This window comes from Cynocephalus volans, chromosome 8 (assembly GCF_027409185.1).
Source record: "Cynocephalus volans isolate mCynVol1 chromosome 8, mCynVol1.pri, whole genome shotgun sequence".
NCBI classification, from domain to species: domain Eukaryota; kingdom Metazoa; phylum Chordata; class Mammalia; order Dermoptera; family Cynocephalidae; genus Cynocephalus; species Cynocephalus volans.
The window spans coordinates 38,944,799-38,956,201 of record NC_084467.1 but is presented as its reverse complement, the minus strand read 5'-3'; the positions used below and the strand labels follow the sequence as shown (position 1 = coordinate 38,956,201).

The window sequence follows — 11,403 nt, the reverse complement described above, 5'->3', positions numbered from 1 at the left end:
AGACAGATTTTTCTTTTTTTCCACATATACCATCAGACGATTTCACAGTCTCCCCACAGTGGAAAAGTCTAAATCAATGCACACCCAGTGGACAGAGAACGCAGAGAGCAGCTCGCTGTACAGATATTTACACATAATTACAGGACCCCCCACAGGGCATGCCCACCCCACCCCCATCTCTCCAGTCCTTGGCCCAGACCCTTCTCTCCCACCCAACTTCATTGCCTTTAGCTACAATAAATATCACAGGGCCTGGGACAGAGCAGAACGCTGAGAAGGCTGCTGGCCCTGGATGGCTGGACCCAGCCGGCCATGGAAAAGGGGGAAAGTTTCTTTAAAAGCACCCAAACACGACAGAGAAAGGAATTTCCTCGGTGGAGTGGGATCCGGGGTTTCTGCAGGAATTGTGGAGACCCCCGCTTCACTTCTCCGTTCAGCTCCGCCTGCGTAGACACTGCTTTTCAGAGGGAACGAACTTCCTCGGAGAACAGCAAAAAAAAAAAAAAAAAGTTGAATTTTTCTTGTAAGCACAAAGCGGATAACAGATGTCTTTAAATTATAATATTGGACAAGCAGAGTCTCAAAGTTGGGGAAAGAGAGTGGAGGAGTGAGGGGACAGGCAGAACGGGAGGCCTCCCAGCGCACTCGGTGTTTCTGGCGGGATCTCGGGGCCTGGGCAGGCACCTCTCCGGGAATGCATTCTTCCGGGGCTGCCCAGAGGCACAGAGGCAGGGGGAAAGTGAAGGCTCCCCCAGCTCTTTTACTGCTCCAACTGGAATGGGATCTTGGCTCCCGACCTCTTCCCGTAGACGCGTGCCTCGCTGGGCGACGGAGCCCGCTTCGTCCCAACTATCCGCAGATTCTAAGCGTCGAGCCTGAAGTGCCAAGTCTCGCGCGCCGACCCAAGGTCTGGAGACTCTTCATAAATAGACTCCCTGAGTTCCGCTGGGACCGCAGGAGCTCCCGGGAGAGGCTGAGGAGTGCGAGCCCAACCGACCCTGAGCTCGCTGGGGTCAGAAGTGGCAGCCACTGAGGCCAGCGACTTTGCCTGCAAACGGGGGCCCTGAGGGCAGGAGTGCGTCCCCGGGATGCGAGAGGCGGATGTGGCTGGCCACCGGCGCCAGGGCAGGGGCAGTCAGCATGGCCAAGACCTGGGCCTGACCCCCAGGACCCGCGGCTGCCGCGAACGGCGGTCCTGGGGAGCCCTCGCCACCTCCCGGGGGTGCTGCGCCGCCGCCACCGTGGCCCATGATGTGGTCTATAGAGAAGGAAGGCCTCTGCCCTGCCCCGGCGCCCCCGCCGCCCGCACCACCGCCTGCGTCTGTCTTGAGGCCCTGGCGCAGGAGTGCGGTGGACAGACCCGCCGTGGTGCCGGCTGCGGGAGGGCTCAGGGACGCGGGGTAGAAGGCTTTGGCGCAGCCCAGCTCCGCGCCCAGGAAGGCGGGCAGGCCTGCGGGGCTCGGGCCCGACCCTGGGGCAGGCGCAGAGGCTGGAGCCGATGCTGGGCCTGCGAACACCGAGGCCGTCGGAGGTCCGGGTGGAGGCGCCGCAGCGCGGCCTGGGGGAACCGACAGCTGGCAAGGTGCGGCTGCGGCGGCGAAAGCGAAGGCGTGCGGATGTGGATGCGGATGCGGGGCTGGCCCCGGCGGGGGTGCGCCGTAGGCCGGGAGCGCCAGCCCGTAGCCGTAACCATAGGCGCCATAAGCGGCGAAGCCGGGCAGGAAGGCGCCGGGGTCCCCGGCAGCCGCGGCCCCGCCACGCAACAGCAGCTCCGGGTGCGGGTGCGGGTGTGGATGCGGGGGCGGTAGCGGCTGCCGCTTGAAGCGCTTGCGGCGCCGCAGGAAGCTGCCGTTGTCGAACATGTCGGCCGACTCCGGGTCGAGCGTCCAGTAGTTGCCCTTGCCCGGGTTGCCCGGCTCGCGGGGGATCTTGACGAAGCAGTCGTTGAGCGAGAGGTTGTGGCGGATGCTGTTCTGCCAGGCGGGGAACTTCTCCCGGTAGTAGGGGAAGCGGCCGCTGATGAACTCGCAGATCTCGCTCAGCGTCAAGCGCTTCTTGGGGCTCTGCAGGATGGCCATGGTGATGAGCGCGATGTACGAGTAGGGCGGCTTCACCAGCGGGCTCCGCGTCGCCGCGCCCCCCGACGGCGGTCCCGGCCCGGGCCCCGCCGCGCCCCTGGCCGCAGCCGAGCCTGGCCCTGGGCTTCCCGCTGCGACCGCCGCCCCCCTGGGCGCTGGAGCGCGAGGCTCGCCGTCCGAGCAGCCACCCGACTCCTCCTCGTCCTCTGCTACGTCTGCCTCGGCTTCCTCCGGGGGAGGATCGTGGCCTTGGGGGAGCACGTCCCGGGGGGCGCGTAGCCCGGAGCGGGATGAGAGCTCCCCCCCACCGCTGCCACCGCCCACCACGTCTATGTCTGCGTCGGCCTCGGACAGTGCGGCCGGGGAGCTCTCCGAGGACATGATCTCGCAGCAGCAGCTGCCCAGGGTCATGGTGCCGCCGCCGCTCTCCGGCTCCGCTCCGGCCGCGGCTCCGGCTCGGCCGCGCTGCCTCTGGGGCGAGTGTGTTTTGCGCGCGGGCGGGGAGGGGGCGGGGGACTGAGGCGGGCAGGGAGGGGTGTCCCCCAGCTCCGCAGCGCCCCCTGGTGGCCCAACTCGGTCGCTCTCACCATGCCACTGCGCACCCAACTGGAGGCTCCCTCCGCTGTCCCGGGAGCCCCACCTGGGACGTGCACCCAGGAAACGGGCGGAAGGAGCTGTGGCCTCCCCCTACCCGGGCCGGTCCCGACTCCTCAGTCCCCTGGGGTGAAAGTAGGGGGTAGAGGGATTAGTCCCTCCCTCCTAGCGGCTGCCTTAATGCGGAAGGGCCGCGGGCCTAGGGCGGAGCTCTTCGGTCGGGTGGGGAGGGGCGGGGCGGGGCGGGAGGGAGCGGGCGGAGGGGCCCGGCGGGAACAAACCGCCGCCGCGGCGGGAGCTCGGCCCAGGTGGCGGGAGGCGGTTCCTCGGCTTCCTCGCAGCTCCCGCAAACCCTCTGTTCCTTGGAGTCTCCGCCTTCATTGCGTTTAGCCTCTGGATGTTAAGGCTCGCGCGGGCGCCAGCCGGAGCCAGAAGTGACGACAGCCCCCACCTATCACCTCCCCAAGGCGGCGCCCGGGCCACCAAGGCTGAAGCGCATTTGGAGCGCGAGCTGGAGCCTGAGACGGGGCCCGCCGGAGCCCAGGTGGCTTCCAGCCCAAGAGAAAGACGCACTTGAGTGATCGCGTGAAGCAAACTTGTCACTCGCAGCCTCGGGCCTCGGAGAGGTGAGAGATTCCGGCTGCGCCCCTCTCCTCCCCACTAAGGCCGGGGCCCTGCCACCCATCCCCTCGCGGGGAGAGCCGGGGAGTGCGCCGCCTGCTCCTGGTCTCCTCCCCAAAGGTTCTCTGCGGCGCTGCGGCCGCACTCCCGGGGAGCAACCTGGGAGTTTGCCTTTTTGTCTTAGTATCCGTTGGTCTTAGTCTCTGTGACTGTCTCTCTCACCCTCTGTAAATCTGCCTCCGTTTCCTGTGGGAATTCTGCAATTGTACGGGTGTCTGTGGGTCTGGGAATCCTCGCTCAATTTCCCCTTCTCCCCCTCCCCTAGTCGCACTGAGGGCTGAGCTCCACCCGCCTTCCCAGCCCCCAGCCTCCAGCCTTTTTGGCCGCCGGATTTGTAGACCCTGCAGACAGGCAGCAGGACCCCCACGGAGACCTCCCTCAGTGAACCCTGACCTCAGCCCCGGCTGGTGTTGCTTTTATCTCTCAGGGTCTTGTGCACATAAAGTTGGTCCTGTGCTCTCTTTCTCGCCAGCCGGGTTTTTGCCCATCCTTTTCGGACTCTTTCTCCCCTCGCCTCCCTCCAGGACCCCGAAGCAAGTAGCTCCAGCTCAAACTGGCCCATTTGAACCTCTGGAGCGTGGAAGGGAAGAAGGGCGCTGGACATGGGAGAGAACTAAATGGATGACCGGGCTGCTGCCCCGACAGCGCCGCGCAGTGGCCAAAGCTCGGGTATGCGAGTCCAGAGATCCAGCTGTGCTCTTCTGCCACAAGGCTGTGACCCTCATTAGGTAACTTCCCCTTCCGAGCCTCAGTTACTTAGCCCGCATAGCAGTTAAGAGCAGGGACCCTAGAGTCAGGCTGCTGGGATTCCAATCCTGGCTCCACTATTGACCACTCTGTCACCTTGGGCGTTTCTTAAACTCGTTGTGCATCTATTTCCTCTGTAAAAATGAGGTAAAACAAACAAACAAACAAAAAAAACCCTCCTACCTCGTGATAACTATGTAAGAGTAGCCATATTCCAGGCTATTTATGAAGAGGATATTGAGAGCACTTTGGGGATTCTTGGGGCCCTGTTCTCTGAAAGAGAAAGGGTTTAGTCTCCCACCTGGATCTCCAGTCACTGGACTGAATTAGGTTCCACAGGTACTGTGAGCAGAGTAGGAGAGAATTTGCAGCCCCAATGGGTTGTATCTCGGCAGGGTAGATGTGAGAGTGAATGAATTCTCTCTTTCATCCAGTCTATGGAATAGTCTAGTGTTAATCCCACTCTCCCATTCCAAAGATGGGAGAGGTTACAGAGGCCCAAAGATGGGGGAAAGAACTCACCCATGCTCCTAAAATGCAACCCTTGTCCCGGTGTCCTCACAATAGAGTTCTTCATCCTCCCAAGCTAAGAGCAGAAGAGGGTGGAAGGCAGGTCTGGCTGCTCATATCCTGTGAGAGCAAGTCCTCTTGGCCCCCTCTTACCAAGGGGATCCACTTAAAGTGCTGGGTCTGCTTAAACAGACTGTCCTTGCAAACAAGAGGAGAAGTCCAGTCCTCAAATTATAGACAGCAAATTGGACAGGGACCAGTGGCTCTGGAATTGGAATTTCTTGGGTGACAGAGCCCTCAGAAAAAAAAGGTTTTGGAGAGAAGTTTCTTGCATGAGTCCAGGGAAACTCAAAAACCTATGGTTTCTAGATTTAGCATGTTTATTTTATCTAACAACCCTACACATACCTCAAGCTTGCTCTTTACTATCTGGAGATCTCACACATTCCTAGCACCCCACTCACAGATACCCCACACCATTGACTACACACCAACTCCAACCCAGTGCAGCTCCACTAGTGTCTAAATAAATGGAGAGAAAAACAGTATTGGAATCACCCAACTCCATTTCACCTTGTGAATGTCTTTATTTCTAAAAGGACAAATGGGAACCAGCAGCTCTCTTCCTTGCCAGTACTCTCTTGATTCCCCAGTCTCCAGTTCCCTGCCCAGGGGTTAGACTGGCTGAGGCATTTGCTGCCCAGATGTCCTGGTTCTAATGCTCCAGGCAAGAAAATCTACCAAGCAGCTGCAGCCTGCCTGGCCTGGCTGCACATTCGCTGCTACAGAGACCCACGTTGGGGAAAGGGAATACATAACCCCCAGCCTCTGTTCTGCAGGGCATAGCACTATCTTAAAGAACCATCCAGACCCTTCACACACACTTTTACAGAAGAGGAAACTGAGGCCCAGGAGATCATGTTACTTGCCAGACTTTTGAAGAGCCATAGGTTGGGGTGGACCCAGGTATCCAGGCTCCCAGCTCAGACCTCATCTATTTACTCAAATAGCTCTGCTTCCCTGACTGAGCTCCATTCTTGCCTAGGGAAGGGCTTCTGGTAGCCTCTCATCCCTTCCAAAGCTCTAGTCCCATTTGTTTTAAACAGTGCTAGGAGTAGGTGCACTGGAGGCTGGAAGAAGGGCAAACTGATTTGGCTTCCTTGGCTTCTCCCCCGGCCTCTGCCTTTCCAGCCTGCAGGTTCAGCCTCGTTGATGTCTTCGGGCCCCTTCTGAGTCTGTCGCTGCCCCTGTGAAAACCTGGGTTCCAGCACTCATGCCTGCAGCAGCCTCCAGGAAAAGGGAGGCTACATACAGGCTCTGCGGCTCTTGGTTACAGTGTCTCTGGCGGTGCCCAACCTCTTAACCGCCTCGCTGCCTGGCCACCTCCCTCCAGCAGCCCAGAGCAATTGAGAGGAAGCGCGGGGCGCGGGGGAGGGGGAGAGATATAGCAGGGGATGACTGTTCGGAGCTTTACACACCAAAATGTTCGGATAACATGGGAAAAGTTGTTGAGTGTTATTGCGAAGTATGTGTTGCTATCGGTGGCGTCCATGCCGTCTCTCCCTCACCTTTCGTGGTCCCTGTAGACATGCTGTTGTTCTCCTCAGCTCGGGGAAAGGGGAGCCCTGGCGATTGTGCGAAAATAATTGTCAATCGCGAAACTGGTGGAGAGCGGCACTGGCTAGATGCAGAGTTTGTCCCAAGACGTGGCGCAGAGCAATCGCACGCGGCCTTCCAAGGGTCAGAGCTCGGCGAGCGCCCGGGACTACCCCTTGTTGCAGCCGTGCTGCAAAGGGAGGCCTGAGCTGGCCGGGGGGCACCACTCCCGCAGCTTCTCTAATTTTGGGCACAAAACCGGTCAGCCTCGGGGAAATCAGCGGCGAGGCCGGCGCTAGCCCCCTCTTTCCCACTCCCCACGGGGCCGCGGCTCTGGAATGAGGCAGTTGTTTGGCCTCAGCCCGTACATCTCTCGAACCCTTTCTCCACCTGGGTCTTCGTCTGCTCAGGACCGATCGGCTCCTTTGGCCTGGTGGGAGGCATGAGACTCCAGATCGTGTGACCCGCAGGGGACCTCCCTGACGACAGGGCTCCCCGTGCACAGAAATATCAGGGGCTCCAGAGTAGGCTCCTCCACCCCCGCGGCCCACCGGCCGACCCCTATGCGCCCTCAGCGCGGCAAAGTTCGAGAGCAGGAATTTTCTATCCTCCTCTCCTTCCATTACGCCTGGCCAAGGTCCCCTCTGGGCCTCATCCATGCCCCCCTCCCCGGACTACGTGGTGGGGGGCTCGCTTGAGGACCCTGCACCCCGAGCAGTGCGCGGCGGTTAAGAGCAGAGCGAGCTGTGGAGCCTGTCGACTCCCGTTCGTGGGAAGAGGGTTGCGGGCTCAGGAGAAGGTGAACACGGCGCCGGCTCGGCAGAGGCGCGCAGTACGCGGCGACCGCGGTAGGGCAGGTTCCACATGTTTGAGAGCAGAGGTGCGGCTGGAGCCGGGGCAATGGGGAACGCTTCCAGGTGTGTTGAGGGGGCCTCAGGGTGCGCTCTGTGGGTTCCTCGGTCCACGGGTCCGAGGCTCTTTTTCTCTGGCGTCCGAGCGACAGTGGCTCTGCGTGGCCGAGTACGCCCCTGAGCGACGGGCGCCTGTCCTGCATCCCCCCCGTCCAGACTTCACGCTCTGTGCCCTTAGAGCCGGAATGACCCGGGACTGCCTGGAAGGCTCGCTATCCAGGCCCACAGCTTTACCCCAGATCCCGAAGTGGCGCGACCTGGCGGGAACTGCAGACCCGCTCCTGACCAGCAGCGAGACCCCGGCAGAGGAGGATTATGTGCGAGGGTGCGCGCCTGGGTAGGGGTCTGTGACTGTGGCGGGGAGAGGAGGAGTGCCTACAAAGATCGCGCTACGGGACAGCCAGGAAGGCTGGAGCAGCGGCCTCCTTCCTACCTTATATGCTGCCTGCTAGAGCAGTGGCACCTCGGGAAGGGGACGCTCTTCCGGGGACCTGTGTTGGGACAAGGCAGGAGGGAGAGCACATAACCGTACGACCCGGTCCCGGCAGTGCAGTGCGCACACACAGGCCATCGCGTTTAACCTTTCTGAGTCCGAGACAGGGTAACTGATGAGGCCTGAGCGGGGAAATATTGCTGGGTCCTGCGTCCTCTGGGGCAGATGCGGAGCCGCATCAGCCTCGTAAAAGCAGAGCAAGGGGACCAGCGGGAGTCCTCGTCTCACTGTGGGGACGCTGGTGATGGATTCCTGGGGAACAGCGACCTCTGGAGGAGCCTCGCATCCACGCAAAGAGTCAGGAACTGGATTACAAGGTCTGAGACCAAAGCACCTTTTCCTCATCCCATCCCAATTTTACCTCTTTGGCAAGTCATTCAAAGACTCACAGTCTCCGGACTCCACTCTGCTCCTTTCCCAACCTGTACCCATGCTTCAAATCCCTGCTCAAATCCTGCCTTCTCTAGAAAGAAGCCTTCTTGGGAGCCCAACCCATCTTCTTTTCCTGCTCTGAGCTCCTCAGGACCTAACGCCTGCACCCTCAGCCCCAGTGCACACCACAGTGCACAACTGACCTGTTTCCCGCCCCGCGCTTCTCCCAAGCGACGTTAATCCACTCCACCCCTTGCATTCATTGCATGTTGGGTGTACTGCTGAACCCCCGCCCCCCAGTGACGTCATTTATCCCCAAATTGGTAGATTTGTTTTGTTTTGTTTTTGTTTTTGACTGGTAAGGGGATTGCAACCATCAGCACGGTGCGGTCTGCACCACGCTCAGCCACTGAGCGCACCAGCCGTCCCTACATAGGATCCGAACCTGCAGCCCGCAGCGCTACCAGAGTCGCACTCTCCCGAGTGAGCCACGGAACCGGCCCCAAATTGGTAGATTTTTTAAAGCTCATTTCTCAAATGGGTAAATTGACCCAGAGAAAGGGCTGACTTGCCCAAGGTCAGATAGCAAATTGTTAGCAGAGGTGGAACTAGAACCTTATATCCCGTTTCCCAGCCCAGGGCCCTCTCCATCTTTCCTGATCTGGGAGCAGCTAACTTGGGGGAGTACTTATTTTGATGGGAGAGGCCTGAATGGGGGAGTTTTGGCATAGGAGAAAGGAAATGCTGGAGGGAACTAGAAGGATGGTCACTGCTCCAGGATGGTGCTGGGAAGTCAGACCCTTCTTTCCCCTACCCCAGCCCAGATCAAGCTATTTTGAAGGTCTCCAAATTCAGAGGTTGGCTGAATGTCTTACATCAATAGGTGGGCAAGGCTGGAGGCTGGGAACAGACTCAACTCAGGCAAAAGCCACCCTCTCCTATCCACCCCCCCAAGGGGGGAGGGGCTAAGAAACCTTTCCTGCTGTTACACACCCTGAGGGTACTGCTGATCAACAGGAGGAGGCCTTCTGGTGCTTGCAATTGTAGAGGTAAGGGAGAAGCTGGAAGAGTGGTTTACATGTAATTTGCATGAGGCTCTGGAGATACCTGCCCAGCAGCCTGAGGCCTTCTCAGGGCTGCTTCACTTTCTGGGTATAGATTGCTTGTATATAGGATACCTGGCAGCCTGGTCCCTGCCTGCTTGTCCAGCCTCACATGCAACCCTTGCACTCCACTCACATCTGGCTTGCTCTTTCACACCTCTTCACCTTTGCATGTGGCTCACTTCTTCAAATGTCAATCTTTATGAGATGCTTTCCCCAACAATACCCCAACACCCCACACTCACCAGACTGTGAGGGGCTTTCACCTCTGTGTGCCCAAGGCACTTTAGCTCCCTCTGTTGTCATGATTTGCTTTCCAGTCTGTTGCCCACTGTGGACTGTGAGTTCCTTGAGAACCGGGGTTATTTTGTTTTCATCCTCATCTTTCCTTCTCTACAAAATGGAGATAATAATTGTACCTACCTCATTGGGTTGTTGTGAGGATTAAGTGATATAATGCATATAAAGCACTTTGCCCAGTGCCTGAAACTTTAAAAGCACTCAGTAAATGTTTCCCATCATTGTTATTAATCACTCTAGATCCTGCTAGGCACAAAGCCTGACACACAGTAGGTGCACAGTTAATGTTAGATATGTGGATACATGAATGAATGAATGAATGAATGAATGAATGGTGTGACGTATCTCTCCCCTGTCTGGGACTCCCCAGAGAGCTAGCTTACATCATCAATAGAAATATCTGTTCTTTGAGGACAGAGGTTGTTTCTCCCCCACCAGTCCCTGTCCCTGAGGGGAGAAGAATATGTCTCCCTATCAAATAGACATTGTTCATGGTCCCTGACCCCAGCAGTCATTGGGTTTCTCTGTCATGCTCTCTGCCCTCAGTTTTCCCCTTTTAAAATGGTTGTGACAAATCAAACCAGCTGCCAGACTGAGCCCTGCCAACATCTAGGGGCTTCCCATTGTGTCTAAGACAAAACTCAATATCCTCGTGTGATGAGCTGAACATGTTTACAGTTTTGGGGTATCCCAAATCTCTGTTGAAGAGAACCATTCCCCCTGTGTTCCATGTGGTCCTGATGGGGCTGTCCAATTTCTGTTCCCCTCATGCTTATCCCCAAACTTAGCATCGTAAGTCCAAGGCCCAGTGATTGGTCCAGCAGTAGTACGTGACCTAAGTGAATCAATCACTCCTTCTACATGATTTGATATATAGACTCTGGGATTTAGAGATATATAGACTCTGGGACTCTAGGATATATGCTCTCTGGCACTCTGGGAGGAGTGTGTCCCTTTTGGATCAGAAGACAAGGTACAGGCTAGCTGCCAGAAGCCATCCTTCCTGCCATCTGGAGGGTACTGTTTGACATTGGAGCCCACACATACAGGGAAACAGCCTAAAGAAAGAGACAGAGTCTTAATAAGTGTTTGAGTCCCTGGATCCAGCTCTGCCTGAAACTAGAACCCTTAGACTTTCCACACATTGAAAAGGAAGAAATCTCCCCTTTTGCTAAGCTGGGTTGAGTTGAATTTTACAAACAGCAGAGTCACAAAAGAGAAGGATCCTGGGTCCCTGAGACCAGTGAATTAGCATACCACCCTGAACTGTCTGCACAGACTTTTACATGAAAAGGAAATAAACTTCAATCTTATTTAAGCCATTGACGTGGGATTTGGGGGGAGGGGAACCGTTTGTCACTCATAACTGAACCTAACCCTAATTAATACAGGAAGGGATGCCAAAATGTCCTATAGACACAAAGGAAAGCTCTGGGGTTGTTAGCCTGGAGAATAAACTGTTGGCAGAGCTGCAATCTCCAGATCTCTACAGGGCTGACCTGGGGCAGAGAGACCAGGGCAAAAGAGAGCCAGCAAGTTGTAAAGAGACTCACTTCTGTAACTGCATGCAAGGATATTCCAAAAGTGCTGTCCCTCAAAGATGCAATAGCTTACTTTGGTGGCAGTGAGCTCCCCATCACTGGAAGTGCTTGAGTAGAGGCTGGGTAATCACTGAGTAGGAATCTTAGAGGTATCCAGGTGTAGCAGAAAAAGTTCAGTTCTTAGAGCTGGATTCAAATTATGCTCTTATCACTTATTTGCCTCGGACAAATAATCTTCTAAGCCTCGATTTCCTCATTTATAAAGTATCTGGATAGCTGGGTTGGAAACTGAAACCAGGAAATTTCTTAGCCTGCCACCTCACGGGAACTCCTGAGACCTAGTACTCTTGCTGGAGCCAACCAAGGGTCAGGATGTCTCAGTGAGGTTCCTTGTCCTCCTCTCCAACCTTGGCATGCTCAGGATGCCTACTCCATCGTGCCAGGAGAATGTACCTCCTGCTGGTTTGTTCCCGAAAC

General features: G+C 57.1%; 1 protein-coding gene across 1 annotated transcript; it reads right to left on the bottom strand.

The window, feature by feature from the left end:
* Positions 1–1,013: 1,013 nt before the first annotated feature.
* Positions 1,014–2,489, bottom strand: FOXD2 (forkhead box D2). The gene has a single exon (XM_063107074.1). The coding sequence runs from the start codon at positions 2,487–2,489 to the stop codon at positions 1,014–1,016; it is 1,476 nt and encodes a 491-aa protein (XP_062963144.1).
* Between the last annotated feature and the right edge of the window lie 8,914 nt (positions 2,490–11,403).

Bases quoted from the DNA above. Each gene is read 5' to 3' on its own strand.
- FOXD2 (XM_063107074.1), bottom strand. From the start codon at position 2,489: ATGACCCTGGGCAGCTGCTGCTGCGAGATCATGTCCTCGGAGAGCTCC.